The 16,613-nt window shown below is 39.6% G+C and overlaps 1 protein-coding gene across 2 annotated transcripts in view; it reads right to left on the reverse strand.

The window, feature by feature from the left end:
• Nucleotides 1-13,591, reverse strand: part of TNIP3 (TNFAIP3 interacting protein 3) — a 60,822-nt gene extending 47,231 nt beyond the window's left edge. For both annotated transcript variants that reach the window (XR_005105311.1, XM_037394599.1), the window contains exons 1-2: nt 13,529-13,591; nt 4,219-4,354 (exon numbers count right to left, since the gene is read on the reverse strand). Coding sequence is in view for 1 of the 2 variants with exons in the window: in XM_037394599.1 (XP_037250496.1) it covers nt 4,219-4,354; nt 13,529-13,536 (144 nt within the window). In the remaining variant the exon portion in view is untranslated. The remainder of the gene's footprint in view (nt 1-4,218; nt 4,355-13,528) is intronic.
• Between the last annotated feature and the right edge of the window lie 3,022 nt (nt 13,592-16,613).

Here is a 16,613-nt window from a genome sequence, read left to right on the forward strand (position 1 = left end):
TCAGCACCACAAGAAGATAAAAAGTTCTCATTTTCAGAGTGCTGGATCTTTATTCTGGGAAAGGCTTCTGTTACAGTATTACGAAATAGGCACTCACAAATCAAGATAATGAAAGCCACTAGTTTCTGAAAATTCTGTCTATTCAGTAACTGCAGTGAAACCAAGAATCATTACTTGATTCAAGTAAAAGTTCAATCTTTCCTTGATGATGACAAAATGATAATTTTAAAATTTATTTTTTCTTTCTAGCCCATCAAGTATCTGCTGTAAGATTTGTTGGGTGTGGGGGTTTTTGTTTGTTTATTTTTTAATTTATTGTACTGTTCAGTTGCAGAATTGTAGAAGCTAGATTTACTCTGCGACTACCTGGGTTAAAATTTGCTGTCTTCTGGGGAGCTTTCTGTTTGCTTATGTTTTGGTTGGGCTTTGCTTTTGGCTTTTTTCCTGAGGCTGCTCTTAGCCACCAGTGCTTGCTACAATATCCACTGCAACCCTTTTTCCCATTCTGGTGAACATGGTGAAATGACAAGAAGTGAGAGATTTTAGTTGAAGAATAAAATCAGCTCTTAAACCTGAAGAAGAATCTACCTCTTCCTGTCTAAACCTGGTCCACGTGTTTCACCCACAGAAGTGTGATAGAAAGGGATTTTCCCTTAAGTATGTCAGCCTTTAACTTTTTGTGCTGTTTGGTTAGGTATTCACTCTAACAGAAAAATATGTGCAGATGCAAATGCGTGCCTTAATATGTGGGAACCAGAAAAAATTAGAGCAAGATGTGTTCTCAGAGTAAGTAAAACATAGCCCAGGCTTCTGTTTCAGGATTTCTTTTATCCACTGTTTCCCATCGTTGCCAATGAGATGAACCGTAAGGGCACGCAACTCAAGTACCAAAGCATTTGCAAACTCAGGCCTGATAATGAAAATCCCAGTTTCATGGAACAATAATTGGATGATAATTTTTAACTGTAGCAAACAAGCTATTCAGAGTTTTAAAACACAGTTGTTGCAAGTACAGGTAGCCTTTAAATGGAAATCTTTACTTTCTTGCTTCGCACTCAGAACAGTTTATCTGCTTGAAAGTTTATTGTTGTTTGGGTTTTTTTTACCATTTGATCCCATTAAATATATTATCTCTGTCAACTTTATGTTGACACACTGCTATTTTAGTTGCTATTTTTCCCTTCCTATCTGATACTTTTGTCTGCCCTTACCTCCCACAGAAAACATCCTTTTTGTGTGTATAATCTTGATAAAGCCCTAAACATACTGAAAACACTCTGCATGAGTACTTTTTAGCAATACTTGTATTAGCTTATTCCAGTTGAATGTAATCAGTTTTACAGTTAAATTTGAACAAAGAAGCTGCTTTTTTGTGGTAAGAAACATTTCTTTGATTTCTCATATTAAAACAGCAAACTGCCTGATCCTTTTGGCCCTCAGCTTCACCCTCTGTAGAAGACAGAACAACGAACCCTTTCCCTCCTGAGGTATGTTTTGAGAACAGGCATTTTCACAGATTATGGCCTCTGCAGGACCGGAGTTTGCAATCCTTCTCGTTCACATACACTCCTGCTGCACATCACAGCAATAAGTGATGTTACAGAAGACAGGGGGAATAGATAAGTACATGTAGATTAGAAATTAACAATTGTTCTAATCTGTAAAAGACTTCAACATATGTTTCCCTTTTCTGGTCAATGGCTCTAGAAAAAGTAAATACATTTCAATAAACTGAGAAGAGCTTAAATCAGTATAAAATAATGATGTCACATTAACGTCTCACCTCTCATTTCAGCTTAACACTTAAAACACCCAGTTTGCTCACCTAGACAAACTACATGTAGGGACACAGGTGCCCAAGTCCCTTATATTAGACCAATAGACTGTATGTGGGTGTCAGGGACCCAAGTACACCAACAGGCTCTAACCACTGTGACCTGCTTGTGAGGATGTTTTCCTGTAATCTCCTCCCTCTCCCACTGCGGGGAACATAGCATCATGACAAGGTGCAACTAAAGTACTACAGATAAAGGAATTGTAGGCTGAAGAATGTGCTGAGGATTAGTTTATTCTGCAGACCTGCGTTTCCCCTCTCTCAAATGTTTGCCTTTAAAACCACAATAATATTATGTATTTTTATGGAAAAAAAATCCTAGTGAAAAGGGAATTTGTTTACAGACATTTGCAGATAATAAAAAAATTACAGATTTAGAGAAATAATAAAGTGATTTAAACTCAGAAGGAAATGCCATTTTGTAGTGTCAAATTTATATTTTTCACTCCAGAAAAAAAAAAAATCAGAATAAAAACAACTTGCTGTCTTTGCCAAGAAACGTCCCGATGAACAACCAACACTATAGGGAAGCGTACAATTTTGTTTCATTATAAATATAGAGTGTTCCCCTTCGTTTAAGTCTACATCAGATTCTAATTTCACAAAATGACATTTTTCTGTTTGTTGGGGGGGGAAGGGGGAGTAATACAATTTTATAACCTTCATAATTGAAAGTATACCTAAAAATATTGCTTTATTTTCCAAAACACACAATCCAAGACAGGTACTCCTAGATCTTACACTGAGGTTGTTGGAGCTCACCGCAACCATCAAGCTGTCACCCACTTGAAGACCAACTCACTAACCAGCCAAAGTGAAAAGCTGTTCAACTTAGAAGTATAAATTAAAAATAGCAGCATGTTTCTAGTGCAGAAATATCATAAATCTTCCTCCTTTAAGCTATGAAAACCACACACATGGCCAAATGAATGCTATAAATGCAAAAAACATTTAAAAAAGCAAAGCACTACAAATGAAATACTGCCACGGTATTCTGTGTAAAACACTGAAGCATCCCACAGAAACGGTTGAGGTGAGCACTTCCTTTTTTTTTCCTCCCCACATCCTCCAAATCCTTTCCTACATCTCCTTCTGTTGGAGGGAGGCTAACATGGGGAACCAGGGGTTTCTGCAGACTATTTGTGGCTTACTGTTCTGCCCTTTAATTTCATAGCTCAATGCTACTTGATTCTGCACTGACTTCTGTTTCACCGTGCTTATTCCTCCCCTGCAGCTGGGAATCCCCATTCCTCCCTGTGGCTTCTCACTGTTTGTAATTCCATTTTTAATTCTAATTCAAAATTCTAATTCAAAAATCCATTTGAATTAGAATAATTCTCATTCAAGAGATATCTCTTTATGCTCAACACATTCAGCATTTAATTCTAATTCAAAATTCTAATTCAAAAATCCATTTGAATTAGAATAATTCTAATTCAAGGGGCATCTCCTTATACTCAGCACAGCTTCATATCTCAAGATCATGAGTCATTTTGGAGATAGCGGTTTACATGTGAAAAGAGCTATGTGTAATTTTGGATTTCATAGAAGAGAGTCATCTCTCCTTTACCTCCTCATCAATTTTCTGCATCACGCCTTGGGGCCCAGCCTTCAAAGGTTCCCTTCCCACCCCCGCCCCCATAGTGGAGTCACACAGGCAGGTGCATGTGTCACCCCTTGCAGGTGGATGGTATTCAGGACTCAATTACTCCTCCCCACCTCTCACTCCTCCCTTTCCCAGTTTGGAGAAAACAGGAATTTCCTTTTGTCCTCTTACTGCACAACAAAAAGCAGCTTGCTATTTCAGGAGAGAGGAGGGAAACCGAGAGGGAAACCTAGAACAAGTTTCTGTCATGCTTGTTAACTGCTGCTTCACTGCAAGCCAAGACAACCATCTTAGCAGATGGCTTACAATTTTCTGTTTGCAATACCACAGAAGTATAGGTTTGAATCATCTTTATTCTTCTTCTTTCTTCCTATTTATCTAAAAGCCTTTCTGACACTTCCAAAGATCTTTGTCTCCCACATCTCTGCTCACTCTCAGTTAAATCACAACTACCAAATGCAACAACTTCAATAAATGCCAGTGCTCTGGGTATATACAGTTTTGTGGATTTGTGTTATCCAAAGACACAGCTGGCTACAGAGGGTGGCATTTTGGATAATCAGCAGGTTTAGCTGACCTTTTAAAGCACTATAAAACACATCTTCTCACTCAGTCTTCCTCATAACAAAAAGTAGCTGTATCATTAAAAAAAAAAGTGTAGCAAGTTAATTGCATCATTTCAGAAATCAAAGTTTCATGCATAATCAAGCCACCCAGGGAACATCCCCTGAATGTTCTTTCCTGGCAGATAAACATTGCAAAAGCAGATTGCGTTTACCTTAAGGGAACATGAAGTTCTCTGGGGGTTCGGACTCTCTTGGGCAATAGGTTCAGGGTCCTCACATGACTGGTAACTGTTATTCTTCTCTATCAGGTTCCTTATTTCAACATCAAGCTCTTTACTTTCGCACCTGCTTAGAAAGAAATAGCAATGTTAAACTTCACACCAAAACTGGAAGTGCAGAGAAGCTAAATTTGTCAGTTGTCTTCTGAATGTGACAGTGCAGACAGCAGAGGTAGTCCTGCACCAAGCTCCTGCTACCTTCCTTCCTGGTACACAATCAGAGAGCACTAGAGCAGTGTCACACAGGCAATCTCCAAATGCTTTGCGGCAGAAATTAATTTTAAAATATTTACACTAAGCAATCTTTATGAATTTTACTAACTTGCATCTACAAAATACAAGTGGACCCTTCTGGCGATTGTATGAAGACCGTCATGTGCTCTTAATCCCACCCACTCACCAGCAGTGTCAAGAATTTTAAATTCAACTTTAACAAAAATGCAATCAAAATGTTAAATTGATTTTGAATTCCAAAACTAGGTGCTCCAGTTTCTTGATGGAACATTTTGTTTGCTGCAACAGTTAGTATTAGATTTTCAACTTTTTTCTTCCTTAAAGTTCCTTTTAAAAACATTTGTATCTTGTAAGAATTGGTCTGTTGTGAAAACTGAATTATATGTGTTTGTTGGGAAAATTTTTTTCATTCCATTTCTTTGCTAAGTACACACAGGACTCATGTGTACTTAAGGGCTTGCTCCAAATTTGCAGAACTAACAATTAGGGCTGGTTCCCTTGATACACCATAATGGTGGAACGTGACTTTCAGAGAATGGATTGAGGCATAAATAAAACAAACACCCAAAAGCCCTAGACCAACCCAGGTTTTCAAGAAATACTCATGTCTTGCAAGTTCAGACCTTCATTTCCTAATGAGCTTAAACCAACTCTAAATATAAGTAATGCACGACCAGAAAGCTAACTGTAAGCCTCGAAACTATCACCAACCTGCTATAGCAAAATTCTTGATTTAGACAGAGAACACTAAAGTCTTCATTTGAACTACCAGAAAAACTGAAAGCAGTAAGAATTTTATCAGTTATACTTATTGCAGTTTATACAGGCAATCCACAGGGATTGCACTGCAGGATCTGAAGAAACTCCTGAAGCTGACAAAACTGGCAATTGATACAAGTTGGCAACTGGTAAAATTATCCAATAAACAAACCCATCTGTCCTAACTACAAGTAAATAAGTGTGGTGAATTTTGTGCTGATAGCATAAAATGATTCATTGTATTCTCGATATTTGCAACACAAGAGACTGTAACAAAAATGTACTTTCATTAAGCATGAAGGCAAAATCATATGCAGAGGTACTACAACAAAGTACCAACTGTAGCAAATAAGGACAAGTAAAACTCAAGAGCCTTTTTTTTTACTTGCCACCTAGTAGTTGGACAAGCTAGAATTCCGTGGCAGTTTCAGAGCTGCCATGAAGCCTGCCTGCAACAAGTTTCATGGCAGAAAAAGAGATACTTGGATGTGTTTTGAGAGCTAGACATATGGCACAAGGAAACAGGACTTTTACACAAGGAACCAAGACCAGGGTTTTTTAGCACTGGAAGTTCCTGAAGCAGTAGAACACATCACATTATTTTTCTTCTCTGCAGAAACATGTTTCTTTGTAGTAACATTTTGCCTTTTTTTTTTTTTTTTTTTTAAACCTAAACAATATAGCAACTAGCGGGAGTTCACAGGGAGTACAAGCATATCTAACTGAAGAGAGAACTATCTTTTGTTAGAACACTGTAACTGGCCATAACTCCCTTTCAAAGCCATGAGGACTAAGAAAACGACCTTCCCAATGCACATTTTCATGAACTTCACAGCAGTGCAGTAAGCTGCAGCTGCTCAGAACGCTCACAGCAGTTTTCAAAGCCTCATCTGCATGTGGGTGGCAGGTAAGCCCCAGCAGCACAGCCACCACATGGCAGCTCGTGAAGAAAGCTACAGAAGGAAAACAACGAACCTTGCAAAAAGAAATCCAGCCCTTTTCTGCCTCACTAAATATTGCCAAATCATGGATGGGTAGACCAGCACAAGTGGCACTTTTTCTTTTTTAAGCAATTCTGTGCTGAGGTTCCTGGAGAATGAATTCTTGGGCAGCAGCATGACCAAGCACTCTGCTTACAGCCTTCATTTTTAATCAGCTGCATAATACAAACTTTGCAACATCAGTATCAACACCTCTTTTCTCTCAAGTGCACTTCTCTAGTAAACACCATACTCTGCTCATTTGGGCTTCCATGCCTGACCCAGCCCGAGATGGCTTTGTGTAAGAGAATCAGATGTACACTGTGCAGAGCACTCAGTGCTTTTGAGGATGCTCAGAAGAATTGAAAAGCCACAGTACAGAAGCAGTCATTCATGGTGCAGATTTAGGAAAAGTGCATGAAATTATATTTGCATAGTAAGGCAGAAATTATTGCTGTAGCTTTCTTAGAGCCCCTAGAAATATGGCAGAAGGAAGGGAGAAGTTAAGTAAAGCAAGGAGGAATGTTACTGACAGTATCGAAGGATTTCAGATAGAGCCGCTAAAACCACAGGCCAGTATTTTCAGACCGTGCTTTCAAAATGTCAGGTTTTTTATCTGTGCCTAGGCAACTGAAGGTAGGCTATTTGCTCTCCTCTTTCTGTATGAGATTAGTAGAGCAACCAGCTTACTGCTTAGCTGAGGGAAAAAACTGGCCTACAAGGGGCTTCTGGTGAAGGGCTATTTTGCTCATTGTCCAAGGTTGCTGTGACACATCCTGCTCCAGCTGCAGCATAGCCAGCCAGAGTTTAACTCCCCTACAGCCCCAGCCACTTTCTACCTTTATGACCTCTCTACTGCAAATTACCATCCCAGCTGCCAGCACAACCCACTCACCTAGCTAGGTAAAAGTAGTCAACATTTCTTAAACTGTTTTAAGTCAAATAATGCAGCTTAGACTAAAACCACTGTTCAAAATAAAGGAGCAATGTCTAGGGGCAGTCCTGAGGACAGTAAAAGATACACAGCAATCTCTGGCAGGAGTGCAGCAGCATTTAGGCAGGGTGCACTTATCTCTGCTGCTGGTTCAGCCACAGCGAGGGAAGATGGGTGACCACAGCCTCCCGAGATCAGTGTGTGAATCAAACTGGGAAATACTCCATAAATATGGTGGACTGGCTTTAAATATTTCTTTTCAGCCAGGAAGCAACCATTCCTTTCTCCTCACCGTTTGTCTGACACTGTGGCTGTAAATGATGCTCACCTCTGGCTGCTCCCACCCTGTTTCAGTCTCCTGCATTCTCCTTTCCAGGCTTAGGATACGTGGGCAAGAGCAGGGACCAGCTGTGCTTAGCTAAAGAAAGGGAACCACAGAAGACTCAAATCCCTACAAATTGATTGCTGCTCTGTAACATCCACATGTTTCTACATAATCACAGAAGTCAGAAAATGACTTCATTGACTGGATCTCTCAGCGCATTCTGTTTTCCCTCAGTTTTTTGATTGAGGTCTTCCAACCAGAAGCTCTTACTCCATTTATCTGTATTTTAATAGTAGCCACTTCAATAATTATAAGGATATATTTATTGTGATGTAAAACATTAATCAAAACTGGTGTATAGATCCAAAGCAATTTTTTCAAAACTATTTTTGGTTTGGTGAAGTTCACAGGTATGTTTCTGCATTATTAATACCCTTACTGTTCTACACTGTTGCCAATGTTTTCTAAAGTCGGGTGTTTTGGTTTTTAATAATTGCATTATTCAAATAGGCAATCTGTTAGGGAAAAAAAATCGTTAAAATGAAATTCATTCAAATTTGGGAGATCCAGGTTTTTACCTTTTGTAAAATCAACCATCAGAGAACATTAAAAGCATTTTCACATGGTTGTATAGGACAAAGTATATCCTGTCATGCACGAAAGCTTTCTGAAGTATATGAATATACAAAAAATACACAACTCATCCCACTTACATAGCATGTTATGGTAATGCAGTAGCCAATAAAAGATTAGACTATTAACTCCTCTTTGTAAACTAAGTTAGTTGCTAAATTGCCTTTTTTGGGGAAAATCAAGACATTTCACATGGAAGCAAACCCTAAGATATAATGAAGGAAGCCGGTCTCCCCGCATAAGTTTTAGCAGCTTGCAGGAAAAGGAGAGCACCAAACCTTACTCATAATTTTCATGTCATATCTGAAAAGTAGTAAACTATATCCTCTAGTCACATCTCCAAAAATAAGAAATTAGGCCTGTTCTCTTTGGTTTGCAAGCTGCCATACCCATGCAGGATTTCAACTACTAGAGACGTAACAGTGCACCACATAAAAGAATTTTTCATTTCTCCCACATATTCATCTAGTTGCCTTTAAAATGTTTTTCACTTTTTGCCTAATGGTATATCTTCATGCCATTTCAGTTTCTAGGTTCTATTGGCTTTTTGTAATTAATTATTTATAAAAAGCTGCATACTTTTTACAGCAATTCAGTTTTTCAGCTGGGAACCAGACCAAAAATTGTGCCCCACACATGCTTTGTATGTGAATGGGAGTAAAATTCCTACACAGGTCAATGCCACTCAACTAAATAAACCATGCTGTCTATCCATCCTCACAAGGTCAAGCAATGAAGTGCTGGTTGTACAGACACAGGGAATTTTGTTAAAATATGCATGTAACTGAGTCAGAGCAAAACTTTTATTTGGCCCAAAACTAAAGCCAAAATATGATGCCATGGGAAAGGAAGCATGATGTGTGGACACCAGCAGCTTCTAATAGCATCAAGGGCACTCCTTGCAGTTCATCTTTTTCTGGTCAGGAGAAGAAGCAGGAGACAGAACAACTCCCACTAATATACACTTTCAATATGGAGCAGCAACCAATTCAGCTCCTCATGGCCTACCCCATGCTCTTTTGATGAGCCAGACGCTTTTGGCTTGCAGCAGCATAGATTGATGGCCAAGAAATAGATGTTTATCAAAGAGCCAGGTACAAGTCCCATGAAGAGTCCCAGCTCTGCAGCTGGTACCATTTGTGAGATCTTAGCTCTCCCTGGTTTTCACTGGGAACCGGCATTATTACTTACTAATAGCAGTTATGTAGCAACAATGGAAATACCTACAACATGCCCCAGACATTTATTGCAAAATACTAATATTGGAGGCATACGACTCTGAAATAATAATTTCAAGGCTGGTGTGCTGGGGTCATTCTTGTGCAATTGGTGAAAGCACAAATACATACCATAAACAATTGTGAAAAAAGGTTTTAAGTCAGGATTTACAGCCAGACGCTAACACCACGGAGTCATATTTTGACGGGAAATGAATTCCAGAGTCTAGGGGTTAAACATATGCTTCATCCCCTTGGGTGGGCATTTAGGACATAAGATTCTTGCTTGACAAAACCCAAGGAGCAGATCCACAGAAAGAAATAAATTTCTGCATTTGAATTATAGAGGATGAACTGGTTCAGATAAATAAAAAAATGTCACAAATTTCAAGGCAAACCACTTCAGCTAATATTTCCCCTATTTATGATAATGCACTTCATTTCAGAAACAGGCCTTTAGAATATGGGACAGTGAGATCTGGATTATAGAATATTTAGAAGTAGACAAAATAGGAATAAAGTTAGGCATATAATTCTTAAAAGTGATCATTTATCTGTAGAACTAGCCTGTTCCTTTATGTTCCATATGATTTTAAAGGATTTTTGCTCTCTTGTAATTCAGTTCTGTAGAACTCAGATTTTTTTCTTGTAAACGTTGGGATTTTTATATTAAAAGCTTACCCAGTTAAGACTAAATGACAAAACTTCCGGTCCAAGAAGTGATGGGACGAACTAAATTTTGCCAAGAAAACAGAGACATTTGTTACAGACAAAAAAATTTTCAGCCTTAGGAGCTCTTACAAGATTAGCAGATCCTGAGCTAATAGTGAATAGTTACAATGTAGTGTAGCTCCCTAAGGATCAGTGGTGCTATTCCAGCACTCAACACCCAGCAAGTGGATCTCCGCTCAGAGTTTAGGCTTGGGAATTTGAGCCAGATCTCTTGAAATTGAGCTCCACTAGTTCTATGTTCCATCTCACATGTACCACCATAAAAAGCAGTTTATTGGGCATAAAATTTACTGTGCTGATACAAACACAAAAATTGTCTTTGACAATTATGAGGGTATACTTAAAAAGAAAGTTGTGGGGGGTTGGGGTTTTTTATGTTATTTTTTTAAAAAAGCAACAAATTATTTCCAACTTAATTTTTTAGTTCAAGTTTCAACAAAAAAAAAATCAACCCAGTATTTCAAAAGCCTGCCACTACTAGCAGCTGAGATCCACCTAGCAGAACTGCACTGTCTTCAGAGTGAGATGTCCCAGATGTTGCGAAAAAAGTGCTGGCATTTGCTTGGGAGGTAAGTGTGAGATTAGAATTAATCTTACTCCAGTCCCAAGAAGAGAGTTCCACAAGGCAAGGTGAATTATATGGGTTAAAACATGTACACACTGCAACTATAGCAGAGAAACCACTTAAACTTTCGCTCAAATCTGATGTAGCCAAAACATCTGCCTATCACCCCATAAACGTCCCTACACTTCTGTTCCCTTTATGACAAAGAAATGGAGCTTTTAAGGCACATTTAATAGCCAGCAGCTGCTTGGCTGTCAAATGCCACATCTGGAGAAGCTGTGTGCTGTTAATGTGAACAGAAACAATTATTCTTTAATAGTTTTGCTTAATTTTAAGAATTACACAAATCACGACAAAAGAGGTGCGTGTTCTTAATGGAAACACATCTGGTTTCTCTGAAAATAAGCCCCCCTCCTAAAAAAAAGGGGGCCCAGTGATTAAGTGAAGCTGCACCTATAAACCATCCCATGTCAGTGAAGAGAGAAGTAAAGCTACTGATATACAGGCACTTAGAGTCTCCCAGTCTGACTATTCCCCTTAACAAATACACAACATGTAAGAAGACAACAACTAGCTGGCTCACGTTAAATGACACGTTCTGATCACATGGTGCCTCTCCCCTCCATGCCTGGAGGTTCCTGTCCTTTGCAACAGGGTTTCAACGCTGTCACCTCACTTCCATACCCCATACAGACTGTACATCAGGAATATAACATCATTCCCCTTTCACTTGGATCTTCTGCTTAATTATACTACCAAGTTCATAACTGGGTTTCTTCCTGATGGACGGCATTTGGGCTGAGTTCAAACCTCAGGAAAGCCAATTAAATTATTTTCACCAACTTTCTCAGGCTTTAAATGAGCCATGAGCGAGTTACAGATGACTGTCTCCCTGGAGAAGCAGTAAAAGGAGCACTGTCATGCAGACTTATCACCCAGAACTCATGTAGCTGCGTGTGGATCGCTAATGGCAAGGGAACTGAAGTTTTGCCATGAAAATCAATCAAATAGAAAGCTCGGCCAAGCAGAGCCACCAACTAGCACGTGCTTTCTGAGCAGATGAATTCCCCCACTGAAATACACATATGCATAAAGCTGGCAGACAATGCCAGGAAGGTGTTGAAAGAACTGAAAGCTAAGAGTTAAAAAACAAGAAGAGAGACAAATCTAGATATTTTCAAGTGCTTTCTCTTTTTCTGTGAAGACCAATAGTTAGAAAAGCTTACAAACCTTTTCAGACACTCTCCTAGCCACAGTAGGTGCCTTTTTTAAATGGTTCCCCCTCCCACAGCCCTTTCTGGACTGGGTGCTCACTCCACAGATACAGTTTAAGCACCATGATTCTATTCAGATCTTAGATGTACTCATTTCTGTGGAAAACTGAGATCGTGATGCAAGTACCAGTTAAAAACGTCAACCATGAAATTTACACCACTATTCTTTCCTTTTCCTAAATCAAGCATCACCACAAACAGAACTAGACCTATCCACAGCCCCTTTTGCCTCTTAGTTCAGCCTTAGCCAGGATGTGGATGTGTCACCCAACACCTTACTGACTTGGGCTTGCAGCTGGGCTGCACCCTTGGAGGAAAACAAAGCCACGATTCATTTGGGTCAGCATCTCCCACACAGACCTGAAATATTTTCAGTGATCTACTAACAGTGCAAGCAGAATAAACAGATGAATACCATTTGGAAAGGAGCCAGGAAATTTAACATACAGTAGCTGACAGAGGACAACCAGCTCTGTTAAGTCAAGCCAACGTCTTGCTTGTGGTAGCTGTTAGGCAGACAAGCTGAAAAGCAGAGGAATCTTGCTGCACGGCTGTCTGCGTCGCAGGTCCAGGGTTTGAACTGCCAGCAATTGGCATATGGTTTCACCAGGGATGCCAACACCAGACAGGAACCTAGCACTTCCCTCCCTTCCCAGAGACAGACTGGAGTCAAACTACAGTGGCAGCAGCTCACAATGTCTTGAAAAAATGGAAATCCCAGCCTGCGAGGGATTTCAAATCCAGTTACTTGACAATAAACTAACCTGAGAAAACATACTTCTTGCATGAAGAAAGAAGGGTAAGGTATTATTTCCTAAGTTTCCCCAAACAATCTACAGTTACCTTAAAGCAATTTTTCTTATCTCTCTCTCAAAACAACACACTATACTTTCTAAATACTTTCTAAACTACCTTTTAATCATTCTCAGCTACCTAAAAAAGAATTTATTTTTTTTTGCCAGAGGTTATCTTGCTGAATACAGCCATATTCACTGAATACAGCCGTATTCACTGACGTACACAGCACTATCAATTTCCTTAAAGCTCCTTATTACTCACTGACAGTCTTAGAAAGGCGTTGCCATCATCACAGCCTCATTAGAGTTTGCAGCCATAATGTGACTTCTCTATCTCTATATGTTACAACGGCTCTTTTACTGCCATTATCAGTAGAACTAATATGATTTCCTGAAGGAACAGGTGCCCAAAGAGGTTGTGAAATCTCCATACTTGGAAATATCTGGATCTCGCCTAGACAGGCCCTGAGTAACATGACCTAACTAGCCCTGCTTTGAGCAGGAGGTCAGTCCAGATGACCTCAAGAGGTGCCTTCCAATCGACACTATTTTCTATGATTTTGCTCCTCAGTACAGAAAATTTCCATGTTTCACTTATTTAAACAGAACTGATACAGATCTCCACAGGACAGATTAAAACAGAGGAAAAAAGTATTAACCTGGGTCTCTGTCAGATAAATTGTTTGACACGCAGGAAACACTCAACTATATATTTCCAATAATGTAATTTAAATTACTTTTTAAATAATAAAAGTAAAATAAGTTTCTCCACATAAAATTAAGATAGTTAATACCTTTCCATTTCAACACACTGATGGGGGCACAATTCTGGATGCTCCTCTGCTTTTTTATTCTTCCTTTTGAGCTGCTCACAGTGAATCTATTAGAAAAAGGGAGGAAGAAAAGCAGACTTTAAGGGGAAATAAAAAGATTAACCATCTAGGAAGAAAAATTTAAGTACACTATTACAATGAGAAGAGATAGCCATGTCTGGTCTGCATGTCTGTTTTCATATACCATACATGACTGACAAGCAGGCCAGGAATCTACTTCCTCCTCTCCAGCAGCACCCTCGCTGATGCCCACCACTCCGTGTGAGACAGTTTTGCAAGGGTAGGAGCAGTAACAGTTTCTGGCTATGGTAGCAAGAATCTACCCAAGGAGCAAAGCCGCCAGTCACCACAGGAACATTGGAAATGTTGCTAAAAGAGCTTTTATTATTCATCCTGAAAGAATTAACTATCTCAAACACTCTAGCATGTCCCCACACTGATCAGAAAATTCATAAGCTTCATGGAAGTGTCCAGTAAAACTACTGCTCCATATTTAAGAGAATTTGAGTACTGAGTCTGATCTAGATCACTTTGAGAGAAAAGGAGCCATATGTGAGCTATTGTGCAAGAATGTGTTGTCAAGAACTATACAGGCTCCTAACAAGCTTTCCTCTGGTCAGGGCCAGCTACTGTCCAGCACTGCACTTGCGAAGAAAAAAAAGAACACCCCTCCTTCCAGTGGAAAGGACAACAAGCATCAGGGTAACAGTAAACAGTCCACATTTAGATATTCCCTTTTGGTTGAAAACTCTAAACAGGAAAAAAAGCAAGCTTTTTTAATTTTATGAGGTACCACCACCTCTCCATCACAAGTGGGAAAACAGATGGTACAAAGAGTGAGCCAACGACACCTCATCCAGAGGAGTCATTCTCCTCCTGTGCTGCAGGCTGATAATAGTCCTGGGTATGTTTCTCCAGGCTATGTAGGACATCTCTAGTTCACCTAAAAGGAGCCCAGAAGTCTTATTCTTCTCTTTAGATCAAAATGACAAACAATAGCATTCTGATAGTTGTTGGATTTAGAAAACTGTCAGGTTTCATAAGACCTATCACAAGGACAGCAATGTGACCACTGAAATAAAGTGGGGAGCCATCAAGCGCGAAACCTGCTATTTATAAGCAAATAAGTTTTCAATTACAAGTGACTCTCTTTATTGGTAAGATCAACTTAATGTGAAACCACAGCTGAACATTTTATAGAAACCATGCCGCTTCATCTACGTGCAGAGCAGAAATTTAAAATGAAAGGTTGCCAGGAGAAGATCTGAGGTGTTTGGCATCCCTCCCCCCTCTTAATTCCCATTCCTGCAGGCATTTCACACATTTTAAATGCATCTGGTAATCACTAATTACAAGGATCCTATTAAGAAAAAATGTCAATTCAGTTTCATGTGAAACCTGATTCCAGCTTGTCTGAGTTTTATGAGTGTCTGTTTAATCATAACAAAAACATGTTGAAGTATGGAAAGCTGTATTCGTTTGATTTCAATGGGAGCTGCAAACACTGGAAACTAATGACAATTAAGCCTTGTTTTGGAGTACCTAAACTTGGCTTTTAGGTGTCTGACTTGAAAATGCAACATTTGAAAAATGATGATCTAGAATGAATGCTCCCCACCAACACTGAAACAACAAAAAATAAACCAAAATGACTAAATGAAATCTGACCATACTTGCTTGAATTAAAAAGCAAACAAACAAAAAAACCCCACACACACCCAAAAAACCAACACAGAGTTCAGGCTACTCCATCTCTAATCCATCACATGGGGCTCAGACATTTCAACAGTCTCAGATGCATTTGCCAAGTTATGCACAATTTTGCAGCCCATGTGCTGACATACAGGCCATGTTAAAGGGATACAGGCTAGATGTTACTGAAAAGAAGATACCTAGGTTGGCAAAATTCATGCAAGTTCTGAAAAACTGAAAAACTGGTTCTGCCATGGCAGGATGGGAAACCAGATTTGGGGCCTCACAGGGAAGGGGTGCTGCACACTCCCTGCTGGGGAGCGCTCTGGGATCACGTAGCGGGTGCTCCAGGTTTTCCACAGCCCTGCTCTGCGAAGCCAAGGAAATGCATGAAAAGATGCTGCTAAAGCCAACAATTCTCAAATCACTGCATGGCCCAGATGAGCACCCAGCCAGCATAAACAAACAGTTCTTCAGAAACCCTACTGCTGAATTTGCTGGGGTGGGGGGGTCCGCTCCCCTGTGGCTCAACAAGGCGCACTGTATGTATTTCCTGACTCTTAGCCATATGCAGATTTTGCAGCACATCCCTGCATGCTGGGTACCTTGATCTAATGCGTGTCTGTACAAGCCAGCCCAGCTATCAGATGCCATTTCATTATCGTAGCATGAGAGTACATTTGCCCTCTTCTATCCCATCCAAGATATGGGAAAAAGTAGTAAAAAATTACCTGCAGTGATAGCTGGCATGATCCACCCAGCTAAGCACGGTTAGGCTAGTGCCAGCTAAGCAGCACTGCCACCTGCTTTGGTTTGTCTCCCCCGTTTCCCAAATTATTGATGCGTAAGGGACTGTTGATGGAGACTCATGGCTTTGCCTTTCATTTCTTACGGGTTTTTTTTTTTGTAAAGTGCATCAGTTCTAAAAGGTTTTTCAAACTATTTATTTTTTTAAATCATTTCTTGTTCTTCACAACAAAAAATTTACTGCAGTGAGTCTGACCTGTGTTGGCAGTACAAATTGTGCTAGATCTAAATGCACAGTTGTGAACCGGAATGAAAGAGACACAGCTAGGTTATTGTACCATGTGCAACCGTTATTAAAACAACCGTAAGTTTTTACAACTATAATAAGTAATGTAATGTACGTTTTTATTAGATCATACAAATTGATGCCAAGATGACTAAAAATCAGTTACTTTGAAGAATTAAGGCTCTGTAGAAAATAGGGGGTTATAAGAGTCATGCAAAGGATTGCTCAGAATTACATGAATTCTGTTTTCTGTCACGGCTTTTAAGAACAGGAACACCCTGAAGTAAAACAGGATCAGTTTTGCTCACCAATCTATACAGG

This window comes from Falco rusticolus, chromosome 1 (genome assembly GCF_015220075.1).
Source record: "Falco rusticolus isolate bFalRus1 chromosome 1, bFalRus1.pri, whole genome shotgun sequence".
NCBI classification, from domain to species: domain Eukaryota; kingdom Metazoa; phylum Chordata; class Aves; order Falconiformes; family Falconidae; genus Falco; species Falco rusticolus.